This window comes from Brassica oleracea, chromosome C5 (assembly GCF_000695525.1).
Source record: "Brassica oleracea var. oleracea cultivar TO1000 chromosome C5, BOL, whole genome shotgun sequence".
Classification (NCBI taxonomy): Eukaryota; Viridiplantae; Streptophyta; class Magnoliopsida; order Brassicales; family Brassicaceae; genus Brassica; species Brassica oleracea.
Genome location: NC_027752.1, coordinates 12,475,951 through 12,492,004, shown reverse-complemented (window position 1 = coordinate 12,492,004; position 16,054 = coordinate 12,475,951). Strand labels below are relative to the sequence as shown.

Here is a 16,054-nt window from a genome sequence, read left to right as displayed (position 1 = left end):
CCCGTTCGCTCTTGAGAAGCTCGGTTTCTCGAGGGCGGGGCATTAAGACTTGGCTCTGAGAATAATGGGCTTAAGCCGTCTTTGTTGCAAGTTTTGGGGTACGATCGACTGACACATGTTTAATCAGCGAGATTATATTGGGGTTTCGTTTGATGATAGGTCGATCTATCGACCTGCGCCAAATGTATGTTGGCGGAGATTGTGAAACAGTTCTTAAGGCCCAGTCGGACCGGCCTGATGCAAGTTCTTGGAATGCGATCGATCAACACATGTTTTAAACATCGGGGGAGATCAGAGTCTTGTTCGATGATAGACCGATCGGTCGATCAGCTCACGCAAAGGAGCTTTGCACGTCTCGTCGACTGTTCGAATCGCGAATTTTGATTGAACCTTCTCTAACTTTGTTGTTTGTCGACCGATCACTCAATTATTTCATGTTCTTCTTTGCGATCGTCGATATTCAAGCTTTGTTGATTGGTCAGTATATCAAGCAAGATTCCTTTCAACTCCGGATGTGATAATCGTAGCTGCGACACATTGGTCATTTGTCGATCGATTGCACATATGTGACTATGGGAGCGCATCTTGTTATCGAATGGATCTCGTTGGCTGGTGAGAGTATCCGCACCGGAGGTCGTATGCGCGGTGTCGGCGTTCGCAGGGTTTGCTCCGTCGGTTGGTTGTCCGACCCCGGGGTTAGGGTTTGTTGTGGCGAAAACTCTTCGCCTCTCCGTGTCTATTTCGTTACCCTCGCTGTCTAGGGTTTCAAGGGCGGCGGCGAGTGTGGCTAAGCGGTCGTTCGTTGCTTTGTTGGCTTCGTCCTGCTGGGCGAAACACGCTATGATTGATTGTAGCATCTCGGTCACGTTCTATGTAACGGCGACTGGCGTAGAGGCTACCGAAGGTTGTCCACTGTCAGTTGGGGTGTCATCGAGACTCATACTAACCTTGTGAACGTTACTTTGTAAGGCCCCACGGTGGGCGCCAACTGTTGAATCCGAGTTTGGTTAGGTCGAATGAAATGAAACTAAACTCGATTTGTGGGTTCTTCAAAGATGTTTTATTGAACAGTATGAGATAATGAACATGATTACAAGGAGATTTAAGGAAAAGAAACAAGGTCGGAGCTTTTGGAAGCGCCGACGAGAATACAACGAGGTTCGATCGGTTGTTAAACCCTAAACTTTGCCGTCAGTCTTTGGTCTCTCTTTTTCGAATCCCTTTTTCTTTCCCTTGCCTCATCCTTTTATAGCATCAGTTCGTTTCTCCTTCGTTCGCCTTAAGACTAGTTCGCCCTAGAGGCTCAGGCCCGATCCCAGGCCCGATCCCATGCTTGATGGGCTTTCGAGCCAAACAAAGGTCTACTGAGCCGATGCTCACTGAGTCGTTCAGTCGACCGTAGTGTCAAGCCGATCGATTTATTAGCTGAAGCGGTCTTGCCTGAGCTTCTGACGTTAATGGGCCGAATCCTATTATTCGATGGGCCTTGTGGAATAATGTTAAATTCTTCTCCAACATACATCTATCATATACATATATTGATTAGTTCCTTAATATAACATAATGGTTTCATCTAGATAGTAGACTTTATTCTGATTTTTTTTCGACTTAATTATTTTATTTAGGTTAGGATACTTTAAAATAAAATCAAAGTATTCAAAACTGTATTCTAGAAAAAAAAACTGCATTCCAGAGAGTATGAAATTAAAGAAGGTATAAATAACATTACTGTTATGAATATTACGGTGATATCCATATGGAAAGTCCTAGATATATACTTGTTCCCCACTCCAAGTTAGACTTTCTCCCCAAGCTATTGTAATCCTATATAAAGGACCCATTATACAATGAATAATACACCAATTCCTCTCTTCTATTCTTTACTTTATAACACGTTATCAGCACGAAACTCTATCGATCTTGAGCTAAGAGGTATAGAATTTTTTTTTTTGTTATGATCTTAATATTTTTTCAATCCTTCTTCAATCCATGTTTATTATCAATTTATGGTTGTAAGAGTGGATCTAATACTAGCTATCGATGCTTAATTGAAGTATTATTTATCGATACTAGAATCATGTTTATTATCAACTCATGATTCATCTAGCTTATTGAGTTTAAAAGTTTTTAGTCGATAATATTGATTTGCCTTGTTCCAAAGAAACAAAATTATTAGATCACTTTGATGGATCGTATCGACTTTATAAACTAAATTCAATCTCGTTAGTTATGATATTTATATTCGTATAACTTTTTTTTATTACTTTACACCATGAATATTGATAACTCGTTTGCATATAGTTTGTTGACTTCTGCATATTGTTAATTATTTAATCATACATATGCATATCGTTATTGTTTATTAATACGGCATGACTATAGATCGAAACTAATAGCATAATCACGATTCATAAATCACTATTTTCATGCATAATTTATTAGATTTTGTTAATCGATTGTTACTTATACATCTCATAGTATGATTTTGTCTTTTAGTGTTGATTAGTGTTAATCAGATTCACTACGTTTGTGGCTCATAGTCATTGTCAAAGTTTGAATCTATGTCATAGTTATAGTATTCTTATTTACTACCTTTGCGCCTGCAGTGCATGTAATATTACGATTGCATAAGTCAAGGTTTACAATTGCATATAGTTATTAATATTATCTTACATGTAATGACTTGCTGCATGTAACTATAACCAAGAGTTATTAAAATAATGTTGTGAATATATTAAGAGTTGTTAGTGTTCATTCGCACGGCTGAGTGTTTTTGAGTGAATTATTATAACTCAATCTTGTTAATATGGTGAAGTTACGGTTTAATTTTTCTGCTTGGTTAAGCATATTGATTTTATTAACTAAACCTAGTTGATTTATTCTGACCGTATGTGAATAGATAATCATATGCTGTTAATAGTTTAAATAGCTTCATTGAGCCTATTGTCTTACCGGTAATTTTTCTATTTGATTAAATATTGATTATCAAGCCATGCTTCAATACAGTATATATCTGTGATTAAATATTTGGCCAGCAGCTAATTATTTGGTTTAAAAAAAAAAGTGATTCAAGTTGGTTTACATGACTATTAGTTTATGCGCATACATGTTTTATATTGATGTGTACTAACAAATTGCCATATTTATATGAGCAAATTTTAAGTGTTGCAGAGATTCTAACTAGCCGAAAAACATAAAAAGCTTTAAAGATCATCTTTATGTCAGATCTTCAATTTCCATTTTACCTCTATTATCGAGATAAGTATTTTTTACTTATCATGTTTAATATTGATTTATTGTCAAGTAAAGTTTGATTAGATAAATTAATTTATACATGTCATCTGATTTTGTTTGAATATTCATTGAAAGATAGTCAATATTAAGATGGTTAATGACATGATAGTAAACGGCTAGTCAATAAAATAATTACTACAATAATATTATCTACTTTTAATGTAGTAAAATACTTGTGATAATACATATCTCTATATAATATATATTTTATTATTATATTTCACTACCATTTTATATATGAGAGTTTTAAGCTTAAGGCTTGATCTTAAAAGATCCATGAGTTTTGGAAAAATCCAAAGAGAGGTATAATCACCAGAAGTGATTAACTAAAGCTCATTGTGTATCTTGCATCTAAAGATTACAAGATCTGAAGTCTGTAAATAAATCTCAACTATGTTGGTTTTTAAGTTTAAAAATAAAATTTCTCAGAAATTTTTAATGATGCATAAATATGGAAAAATATATATTTTCCACAAAAAATAATGTTGTTCAGTAGACACATGATTGAGAAAATAGAGTAAAGAAGTTTATACTTATATCTTGTGTCCTTGAGACTCATAAAACCAATGAGCTATTGATGTAAGATGATAAATCACGTCTAGTAGATTCTGATCATTCTCTTGAAGAGAATATGACATTTTAGATTGAGAAGAAAAAAAAAATCAACATAAATAGTATTGGTAAAGAAAGTGTAAACGTGAAATATGAATATAAATAAGGTCAAAAGCCAAAGAGTTTCTTTATAGAACTCATATTCTCACTTGAAGTTGAGAAAATAAAAATGGTAATACAGAAGAGATATGATTCATTCATCTAAAGATGAAAAAAAATTTATTGTGAGTACAATACAAGCTAATATAAAGCTTATAGAGTGTTCAAGAAGAGGATATATGAATGCTCCAGAAGAATACATAGTATTACTGCACATAAGAATGCAATTTAAAGTTTCTAAGAATGCAATTTAAAGTTCTTAAGGATTGTATTCTTATAAGTCTCAAAAGTTAGAAGGATCTAAGAAATATATAATACATAACCCATGTATGGTAAGTTGTTGATTCAAAATGAGATTCATTCGAGATTGATAAACCTATAGTATTATCATCTCGAGGGGAAGAGTTAATGAATCTCACATTTTATGATAAGTGAAACTTCCAGAAGAATATGTTTGCACTAAAATTAAGATTCATTAATCATTCTCAAGGTAAATCTGTGGGATTTTGAGACACTTATGTTGAGACACTAAGCAAAAGAAATGCTATATACTTTTCAAATCAGAAATATTTCTCAAGGCAGTATAAGTATTTTAGAGAAAGTATTTACAGCCTCTTATAGATTGTACTACACAAAGATTAGTGTAATGGAGATAAAAAATATATAGTAAACCAGAAGTTTACAAATCATTTAGCATGAACCAGTTAGACCGACCATTTTGGTTCAGTAATGATGCGAAAAGATACATAAAGATTTAGGTGAATATTCATTGAAGAACCAGAAGAGTATTGCGAATGATTCCACATATGTTGCTTGCTCAGAAGATAAAATGGTTATACGGTTTTCACCAGCCAAAGGAAGTTATTGGCATGAATAAAAGAGATGTTGGTGGACTGATCACCCACTATTCATCTTTATAATCTTGGTGAATTCACGTCTTAAGTATTTGATGATTATAGAAAAATCACTGGAATAAGTGTTAAACATTTTAAGCAACACTGATTCGCATCAAGCCAACAAGTAATCACTGATTCTCCCCATCATTGGTATTGGGTCAAAAACCAACCATTTTCCATCTAAGAATTTTGGATGTGCAATATACGTTCCAGTTGCTCCACCATAGAGCTTAGTTAAGATGTGTTAATAAGGTTGGAAATATATGTTGGATATGAATCTCTGTTGATACTTAAGTATCTAAAGCCATCCCCGAAGGATATAAGTAAGGCTCTATATGAATGCTAACAGTGAATTAATATTTCCAACATAAGAGGGAGAAAATAAAAAGCTGAAAAATAAAATAAGTTGATATGAGTTATCATTGATCCTCAGACTAAATAAAATGTCAAATAGAAGTCCAAAAGATAACTCAATTATAGTGCTTAGTAAAGCAGTTGCCAGACACATTTGTTGATCTAAATAAATATAGTGATCAAGTCACATATACCAGCTGTAAATGCTCCAATAAGAATATATGTTCTAGAAGAACAATATCAAATTGCTAGTCACGCCTGCAGTATGGTAGACATGTTGGTTCCTAGGATAAGAATCCTCGTATATGAAAATGAGCATATATTGATAATGGTCAAAACAAGGCAATAGAGTTTTTGAATGATCTCCAGAAGAGACATTAAACATGACTGAAAGAAATTCAGGTACCTGAGACAATGAATAGATCTCAATAAATTATGTCATGTATAGAATAAAATGGAACCAATAAGCAAATCGACGTCGATGATATTTATGCCTACAAAGTAGCATTTGATATGATGAATGAGAAAGAGGATCATGAAATAAACTCTATTGAAAAGTGTACACAAAGAGATGATTGCTAAATCAGAAAGAAGCAATCGACAAAGATAAAAACTCTTGTAAAAGAGAGAGGTATTTGGACCAGTAGTCCATACACAAGAAGGTGTAAAACAAGTGAGATAGAAATGAGTCGTTGCACCAAATAAAGATCAATATGGAATTGATTGTGAAGAGACATAGTCTCATCTGGTAGATGCAACTACTTTCATGTTCCTTATTAGTCTGACAATAAAGAAAGAACTTGAATTATACAACTCACTGGAAACTGATAATCCCTAAGAGATAGAATCCCTAAAAGATATAATCCCTGAAGGATTGTTGATATCAAAACCCTGTTCCCAGGAACGCTAGCTATTCGATCGAAATATGTTTTATGGGATAAATGAAATATTTGAAGTTAATCAATACATCTTTATATTTATCAAGAGATTATAGATCAATAGAATCATTGATTTGAATATAATCAAAAACTCCTGAAAAGTTATAGAAAAAATTATATTTTGGAAGAAAGCTCTTGACAATACGATATTGTCTTTACGTATTCCAAACTGGAGATCTAAAATGAGATTTTATCGTAAAGATCCTTGAAGGATTTTATTTAAGATGCTCATATATGTTTGGTCTTGAAGTACCATATTTAAAGTGGTATTGAGCAAATTATTAATATTTTTCATAATTAAAAGATGTAATTTCATATGACAAGAAAGAAAGTTATTAGTAACTTTCATAGTTACGTATGAGTTACTCGTATGTACAAGACGAATGTCTAGATGATTGTATGTAAGAAATTTGGTTTGAAATCCAAATAGACCAAGGAAATATTGTCTATATCAAATAAGAATTGTGGACCAGAAGTCTATAGACCTTGAATACTTTAATGGAAAGAGTATTATGATATTTTCAATTTCATAAAAAGATTTATCTGATTAGAATGCATATCCTGAAGATATTGCTTTCCAGGGAAGAAATGTGAAATATGTGTGGTTGTACTCTTTTTCCTCATCACGGTTTTTATCCCACTGAGTTTTTCCATGACAAAGTTTTAACGGGGCAACAAAGAATACACAAATGATAGACACCCGAAAAAATTATTATAATTTCAAAGTTGAAAGTCTATCACAGATCTAAAGTCTTTTAAGTCAAGAGAATCGAAGAAAATGATCAAATCATATAAATACTCATACACTGCAGAAGAATGGCGATGTTCGTCCTACAAGTTCATTCAAGTGACAATCTCTCTGACTTATTCACCAAGGCGCTAACCACTGTTCTTTTCAAGAAGTTAGTTCATCTTATCAGACTCAGTCATCTCAAAGATCTTGACGTATGTACACATGAGGGGAAGTCATTACGCGTTGCACTCTTTTTCCCTTAACCATGATTTTTTTCACTGAGTATTCCTGGAAAGGTTTTTAACGAGGCAGCATTTACGGCGTTTTGAAAAATAATTTAGTATAATGGACATCAAGGGAAAGTGTTATGAATATTATGGTGATGTCTATATGGAAAGTCCTAGATATATACTTGTTCCCCACTCCAAATTAGACTTTCTCCCAAAGCTATTGTAATCCTATATAAAGGACCCATTATACAATGAATAATACACCAATTCCTCCACTCTTCTCTTCTTTACTTTATAACAATTACTTCATAGGTCCTACTTCATATGGGCCGCTCTTCCCTATAATAATATAAAGCGGTGTAAGATCCTAAACCCAGAAAAGCCCAAAGCTTTCTTGATATAATCATCGATTCGACGAGCTCTACTTGATCGGATCGCTTCGTAACTCAAAAACCCTAACATTGATTCTAGCGATTTGATCAACAATGGATGACTCTTCGACCATCGCTCGCAAGACGTGGGAGCTCGAGAACAACATCCTCACCGTAGAGCAACCGGATTCGTCCTCCTCGGACGGAATATTCTACTACGACGAAGCTTCCCAGACCAAGGTCCAGCAGGAGAAGCCGTGGGCCACCGATCCCAACTACTTCAAGCGCGTCCAAATCTCGGCCCTCGCGCTCCTCAAGATGGTCGTACACGCGCGCTCCGGCGGGACGATCGAGATCATGGGTCTTATGCAGGGGAAGACCGAGGGGGATACCATCATCGTCATGGACGCTTTCGCTTTGCCTGTGGAAGGAACCGAGACTAGGGTTAATGCTCAGGCTGATGCGTATGAGTACATGGTTGAGTACTCTCAGACCAACAAGCTGGTAACTTTTCTCTGATAAAGTTTGGTTTTTGCGAGATGTTTAAGGTAGATTGCTACTGGGTTTGTTGTATTCCCTAGGGTTTTAGAGATGCCCTCATCGTTGTTCTTGTTTAGTTTTACCTTTTTGATGTTTGCCACAATAAAGTTACCAACTTTGTGTAGGCTGGGAGATTGGAGAATGTTGTGGGATGGTATCACTCTCACCCTGGGTATGGATGCTGGCTCTCGGGTATTGATGTCTCGACTCAGATGCTTAACCAACAGTATCAGGAGCCTTTCTTGGCTGTTGTTATTGATCCGACGAGGACTGTTTCGGCTGGTAAGGTTGAGATTGGGGCGTTCAGGACTTATCCGGAGGGGCATAAGATCTCTGATGATCATGTTTCTGAGTATCAGACTATTCCTTTGAACAAGATTGAGGATTTTGGTGTTCATTGCAAACAGGTACTACTTGTTGTTATCCTCATTTATTGCTTTTATTTAATCTTGGAGGTGTTCTTTCTTATGTTTGATTGTTTTTGGATGTGGCAGTACTATTCGTTGGACATCACTTACTTCAAGTCATCTCTTGATAGCCACCTTCTGGATCTCCTTTGGAACAAGTACTGGGTGAACACTCTTTCTTCTTCCCCACTGCTCGGCAATGGAGACTATGTTGCCGGACAGATATCAGACTTGGGTAAGTAATTCTTGGTTATGCAAGATCAAGTTAATTGTAACCTTTTCATTGAGGTAGTTTTTAATATTTTTATCTTTTCTTATCATTGTAATTCTTTACCAATGAAGCTGAGAAGCTTGAGCAAGCCGAGAGTCAGCTGGCGCACTCCCGGTTTGGAGGAATACCGGCCAGTCTTCACAGGAAGAAAGAGGTTTGTCTAAATAGTGGCTTTTTGTTCTCAGTGTTTCTTGACTGCCTGAGATTATGAACTTGAGCTCTTCCTCATGCCTCTTGTCAAAGCTTTTACTTATGTATAAGTTTAAAATTTAGCTAAGTTAACTGCTACTATCAACATCTAGCTACTTGGATTGATAGTTTGTAGTTAAAATCTTATCAGCGTATCAAAATTTGCATCCGCTCTTCATTTTCTAGGATGTATGTTACTTTGATATAAAAACTAGTTGTCTTATAGGAACTCTACCTGCACATCATTATGGTTCAACGTTTCTGGTTGTGGAGTTTTGCAATTGCGTGTTTGTTTAGTCAAAATATACGGAGTTGTTATAGTTTTAACACTTTATAAATTTGGTAGAATTAATGAGCTCGTCAACTAGTTGTTGCCAATGGTCTGTGTTTGGTTCCATAGAGTTTTGTTTTGGGAGATTTCAAAGCCTAACTATGTGTGTTGTGGATCACTTTCTAGGATGAGCCTCCACTTGCTAAGATAACTCGGGACAGTGCAAAGATAACGGTGGAGCAGGTCCATGGATTAATGTCACAGGTGAGTAAACACAACCTGACATACTGATGCTGTTTATTCTATTTTGGTTCATGAATTCATGAGATTGACTCTGAAGTCTTTTGATTCATCAATGTGCAGGTTATCAAAGACATATTGTTCAACTCAGCACGTCAGTCCGACAAAACTCCCAGCGACCCGTCAGATCCAGAGCCGATGATTACATCTTAAAGTTGTTGTTCTTTTGTTGTCTTGCGCAACTGCAGTCGACTTTGCTTTTATCCTGGTTTATGAGGCAAATATGCACACTTTGTTATTCATATAATTTCCCTCCAGTGTAGTATTTGCTTTAGACAACCTTTTTTCGGAAGAGATTTTATTAAACTGACGTTAACATGACAGCATCAGTCATTGTGTAGTTGCCTTGAGAACTATCTTGAAGTCGTTATTGATTGACCATATAAAAGTTTGCTGGAAAGTGGAAATAATGTTAATTCCAGAAACAGAGAGCATTGACACATGTGAGATGTCTTTGTTTCATTCCTGGTAATTTAGTCAAAAATCAAACTCCAAACCCATTTTCACATACCATCAAAAATATACCAAAAATCTCTGGATTTAGGTTGCTCTAGTAGAGACACTGGCCAAGTTGATGCACATGGTATTATCACTTCCTTCAGTAACTTCTTGGGTAGTGTAGAGAGATTGAGGGACACAACTGTTGTTCTGCTACACCATCATTTAGAAAACTTCTGGTGGGTCTTCCCTGAACAAGGATCTTATTATCTCCATCCCATTGTATTATTCATGCTTGAGACCAAGAAACCGTCCGTGACTTTTCTATGTGGTAAATTTGATAGGAGGCAGTGTCTCAGCATCTATTGAGTGCGGCTTAAGAAGAGTATGTAAGACAGGCTTCTCCTATCTCTCAAAGGAGAACCTGAAAGCCAAAAGTGCCACTGGTAGCGTTCTTGATTGGATTTTATATAGACAGGCTTCATTTTGCTTATAAAATGTTAGGGAACAACATGGTTGGGCCACAACATGTTTTCTTCGCAAGATGTTGACTATAACACAACCATATCTAAGAAGACAATGTATTAACTAATTTGTTCAGCCTTCCATTGCCATTAAGGTTGTTGAGAACAAGAAGAAAATATGAGTACATTGATCAATCAATCTACTGTTGAAAAGCAAAATAAAGTTATAAGGGACATATACTTTGGAATATTTTGGATGATGCATTTTTGTATTAAGAAACATAATCTGAGACATTACTCCTCCCATCCAAGGGCACAAAGACAACGACCTAAGTCCTAAAGCAAAGACTAACATATTCATGCAACAAAAAAGGCTTCCAGGGTTGTTTGTTCTGATATTATGCTTAAACATGTTGATCATTTTTCAGTTTTTCAAACAGCACCTGATTTGGGTGCTTGGTTTTCTTATATTAATCCTAAACATTAATCTTCTGGACAGTCATGAACAGAAGGTTAACGACCTAAGCTGTAAGAAATAATCTGAGACATTCCTCCCCTTCAGGGGGAAGAAGACTTGACTACCTAAGTCCTAAAGCAAAAGACTTCACATGTTCATGCAACAAAAAGCTGCTTAAATATGCAATCATTTTTTCAGTCTTGCAAACAGCACATGGTTTTAGTGCTTAATTTTCTTACATTAATCCTAAACAGACATTTTTTTTTCTTTTTGTTTTGTTGATTAGCCATCCCTAGGCTAAACAACATGACAAACTAAGCCGATACATGCATCAGCTTTGAGTTGAGCACATGAGTGATGCTTGATGCTTGTGCTCCATTAGCAAACATCGATCACTCTACCTAGAGAGAACCCTTTTCTCTCGTGAAGATGCAGTTGCAAGAAAGGGGGAGGAGATGACAATACGACATAACCACCATATGAAATTGGAGACCCCATTGGGGATCCGCAAATAAAAGCCACCTCAAATTCCATAATATGAGGTGGCTTTTAGAGTGAAAAAAGTGTTGAGAGATAGCCAGAGAGTATCCAATAAACCATAGATGACTCGTGACTTGATGATGACGATTGTGATAGCTTTGATAGCTCTATCAAAGGTAAGGAATGAGAGGTGGCTGAAGCGGAAAGCCTGTTACACCTGTGACACAAAAATACACACTCTCACGAACTTTATAATAATGCATCTCTTTTTTGGCTTTGGTGTGTATAGTATATGTATCATAATACGAACCTTGTTGAAGAGAGATGGTGGCAGGAGAGTAATGGTGAGGGTTGTCATAAGCAGAGAAATGGTGATAAAATGGCTGTGGCTGAGAGAACTGGACCCCACCTTGTCCTCCACCGCAAGGATAAAAAGGAGCGGCTGATGCAGCAGCTGCGGTTAGTCCACCGCTTACGCCGTTTCCATTTCCATACAGTCCGTATTGTCCCGCGGAATTGCAGCCGTATACACCATATAAGTTCTGTAACACATCACATTATAGATCATAACGTTATATGTATATTATATGATCATGACATGAATAACTGTACTGTTAGAGACAAAAGAGAATATTCGATTCGCTATACAAAGTTACTTACCGTAGGGAATGGAGAGAAATCTGACGAGTATGGAGAGTACCTGCGAGTATCAAAATCAATGTTTTACAGCGACAACAAGTACGAATACACGTGGTCATGACACAAGACAGCATGTGATGAGAGAGATAAGAGTAATTAAAATGATTGGTGAAAGAGGGAATCAGTTTGTTTTACAAGCTGTCCGTTGACCACCTTTGTCAGTCACTTTACTCGACATGCATTATTAAACAGTAAAAATAAAAAAAATAGAGTAATCTAATTACTAACAGTAATAATTGTGTCGGTCCACAAATTAAAAATGGAAACATCAAAGGACAGCCAGCTATGTTATATGCAAATTGTTTTGTTCGATTTAATTGACAAAACATATGAGTTGTAAGGTATCATGGTATGTTGTTGATGCATGCATGTACTATCATCATGATCAATACATAGGGGAAAAAAAGAAGAAGGAAGAGTATACCCAAAGAGATTGAGAGGGAGGTGGGAATAGTGAGTGAAAGTAGGTGGTGGTCCAAAACCAGTCTGCATTGTGCCGCTCATCATCACTCTCATATTGTTAATCCTTCCTCCTACCACATTCATCAACCATCGATCATCATCAACATGGCTTTGATATGATCAACACAAACGCTGTATTTGTGGTCCATTAACATCAACCACCAAGCTATTATATATAATGTACATTCCAATACTTAATTGGCCACACAAATATCTAATCAATATAACCACCTTTGTATAGACATTCTAACGATATATTAACTATGAATTATCCCTTTCATACATTTAGAAAGAAAGAGGGAGAAAATATATCAAACCATGGTTAGGAGTGGAGGGTTTGGATCTTTGAAGACCAAGAGAGGCAAGATTGCAATTAGCTCTTCTTCCGTCGATCACCGGAGTACCGTCCACACAAGCCCTCCTCGCCGCCTCTGCTTCCTTGAATGTCACCTGAGATCATTACAAATTCACTAATTAGTTCCCCTTCTCTCTATATATAATTATATATTAATAGAAACAGGGATGTTGTAACATACGAATCCATATCCCTTGGATCTGCCGGAAGCCTTGTCGGTGATGACTACAGCTTCCAAGATCTCACCAAACTGCTCAAAATGTTTCTTCATCGTATCCTTGTCCGTCTCCCAAGCTAACCCTCCCACAAACACCTTTGTGTACGTCGTGTCTGCCATTTAGCTTATCTTTCAGCTATATCTCTCTATGTTTCACTTGTGAGATTGTGAGGGATACAAAAGGTTAGTAGAAGTAGGCTACAAAAGAGCCTATATATAAATAGTAGGAAATGAGATTAGAGATCGGCTTTAATAGATTCACAAGATAATTTTTTTTTTAGGGTTTAATTGAAATGTAATGAGAATAAGAAGATGATGGTAGAGGGAAAAAAGCGAAAAAATAACAATAATGATAAAAGTGCCACTCGGAAAAAGTTTTTTGTATAGACAATATTGCCCCCAAATTCTGAATGCTTTTGTCTACACGCTTTGTTGCTTGCGTCTCTCCCGGAGCCTATACTTGAAGGCTAAGTGGTGTTGACGCGCGTCAGATGGGCGTGGTGATAGAGGATTGGGTGTGTTCTTGTTTATTCCATCTCCTACAGTACGTTCAATTATTTAAAGAGAGAGTAAAGGAAGAAAATGGAATTTAGATGATTTTAAAATGTTTAGTGTCCTTATTTTCCGAGAAGCACACATATTATACAGTAGGTCAAATATAATCAACGGTTGTAGTTGAATTTGCACTTGGATTCAAACTGATATGCGAACCATTGACTTTATTGATGAATAGTTTGTGGTTCTTACAACTGCCATTATGAAAATTGCAGGATAAATCCGTTTTATGTTTAATTGTGTATCTGTGGTAAAAAAGTTTAATTGGGTAGATGGAGTAGATTTGAGGCACCAGTTGTTGTATCACTTGTAAATTAAACTAGATCTTTGTTTTAATGATATATATAAACATTTCAAAACCTTAAATTAATTGAACGAAATTGTATTACTTTAGTTTACTATTTAAACTTTGTATTTCATCACTGTATTGTGTAATCACGAACTTCCTTAGAAATGTTGGGAGCAAACAACATTTTATTAAGATTTTAACAAATTTACAGCTTCATGAAAAATAAGTTTTCTATTTTATGTATATTCATTTGTTTATGAAAAAAATACACGAAGCCAAGTGCATCAATTCAAATATGGTTAGAACCACTCATGTGTACAATATATTTTGTAATTGGATGCGTAAGATCTGTTAAATATTTATACAGTATCAATAGTCTATATTACTATAATTTATATTAGGGCAAATCTCCAAAATAGCACATTTCTAAGTTTATATCACAAAAATAGCACTCAAAAACTAAAATGACCAAAATAGCATTTTATCTTTTGAAAATTTTAATTTTTTTATTTTTCAAAATTTGAAATCTTATCCCCAAAACCTTATTTCTCAACTCTAAACCCTAAACCCTAAACCCTAAACTCTAAACCCTAAACCATAAACCCTAAATCCTAAACCCTACTCTTTAACTCTAAACCCTAAGTTTATGACTTTTGATAAAACATTAAATGCTATTTTTGTAACTTTTGACCTTGAATGCTAGTTTGGGAACAAAAACTTGATTTAATGCTATTTTTGTCTTTTTCTCTTTTCATTATTACAAATACACAGGTAATGTATTTTAAATTAATGAAAACAAAAATATTCAAGACGAAATCTATATTATATAAGAAAATGCTTGTTCTTAATATACGATAAATACTTCTAAAAGAAGAATAAGAGATCTATATTATAAAAGAAGAATATTCTATTATTATACTTAAAATGGTTTGAAAATTTATTATTTCAAAATTAGATAAGTAAGGTGTAAATGAGCGAATCAAGTAATTAGGATTCGTGGAAGATATGTTAGTTAATAAGCCGATATATGTGGGAGTTAATGTGTGGAAATTACGTTTAGTTAAGTTTAGATTTTGTCTATATCTTGATTTAATAAAATAAAGCTCTTGTTTGTCTAAATTTTGTTAATCACAAACCGGATTTTGGTTATCTATCTTAAGAGAGCTATTGTTTGCTAATTAGTACACCTAAACCGAGGTGTTCTTCATCGATATTAACTTAGATTGAATCAGAAAGATGAACTGTCATTGATCCGGTTATGAAATCTTTGATCAAGCAATATGCTTGTTGCTGCACTTTGAAAATAAAATTGATTATATAGAATATTGAAGATTTTCTAATTGATCAATCTCTGATTATTGTTTTGCAGTTCGTGGATTAACTGATGTTCTATGGAATAAAAGAAATGTGTGTGTTACTTCAAGGTAATGTGTTTCTTGATGCAGAAACATGTTCAAACCGGATTAATAAATTGTCTCGGATTTCAAGCTCTGTTGTTTGTAGGATAAGGGGAAATGAAGAAGTAATGTTATTTGAAGTAAGGTTAGAAGCGTTGTGTAAAAAAAAGGGAGGCAGCGTTGGATAAGGAAGAGGGAAGTTTACTTAAATATACAAAATTTTAGTACAATTGACAAGAACCATACAGATTTTTTTTTTATTACTGGCTTTTTTAAATACTAAGCGTGCCCTTTTTTTATGTTATGAGAAAAAAACATATTTACAGGAATGTCATTACTTTTCGCTGCCACATAAGCAAAAACCCGGCGCCACGTATGAATTATGTTCCGTGTTTTCATTAAGCCAGCCGTAATTCGCTACATACGTCGTTACGACTGATTTATATCTACATGTCGGCTGAATAAACAAACGCGGCTGAGTTAAGAGGAAAAGGCTGACTTAAGAACATAAGTCAGCCGGACTGTACGGCTGAATTACAAAAATGTGGCTGATTTATGAGATAAAGGCTGACTTACAGACAAATGTTACAGCTGACTTATACATCGGCGGTTTGTTTTCTGGAAAATTTGGCTGAGTTGTAACTAAGAGACGGCTGAGTTATGTTTCCCCGGCTGAGTTAATGAATATCGACTGGCTGAGTTATATAATTTACGGCTGACTAATGTGATGTTGTTA

At 35.3% G+C, this 16,054-nt stretch overlaps 2 protein-coding genes across 2 annotated transcripts; one reads left to right on the top strand and one right to left on the bottom strand.

The window, feature by feature from the left end:
- The first annotated feature begins 7,529 nt into the window (after positions 1–7,529).
- Positions 7,530–9,858, top strand: LOC106295030 (COP9 signalosome complex subunit 5b). Its single transcript, XM_013730789.1, has 6 exons — positions 7,530–8,031; positions 8,193–8,474; positions 8,562–8,709; positions 8,817–8,899; positions 9,392–9,469; positions 9,569–9,858. The coding sequence occupies exons 1-6, from the start codon at positions 7,642–7,644 to the stop codon at positions 9,656–9,658; spliced, it is 1,071 nt and encodes a 356-aa protein (XP_013586243.1). The 5' UTR covers positions 7,530–7,641; the 3' UTR covers positions 9,659–9,858.
- A 652-nt stretch (positions 9,859–10,510) lies between these two features.
- LOC106295031 (probable RNA-binding protein ARP1) lies at positions 10,511–13,375 on the bottom strand. Its single transcript, XM_013730790.1, has 6 exons — positions 13,042–13,375; positions 12,823–12,955; positions 12,468–12,576; positions 12,005–12,044; positions 11,655–11,886; positions 10,511–11,561 (listed from the first exon to the last, which is right to left on the bottom strand). The coding sequence occupies exons 1-6, from the start codon at positions 13,195–13,197 to the stop codon at positions 11,515–11,517; spliced, it is 717 nt and encodes a 238-aa protein (XP_013586244.1). The 5' UTR covers positions 13,198–13,375; the 3' UTR covers positions 10,511–11,514.
- Between the last annotated feature and the right edge of the window lie 2,679 nt (positions 13,376–16,054).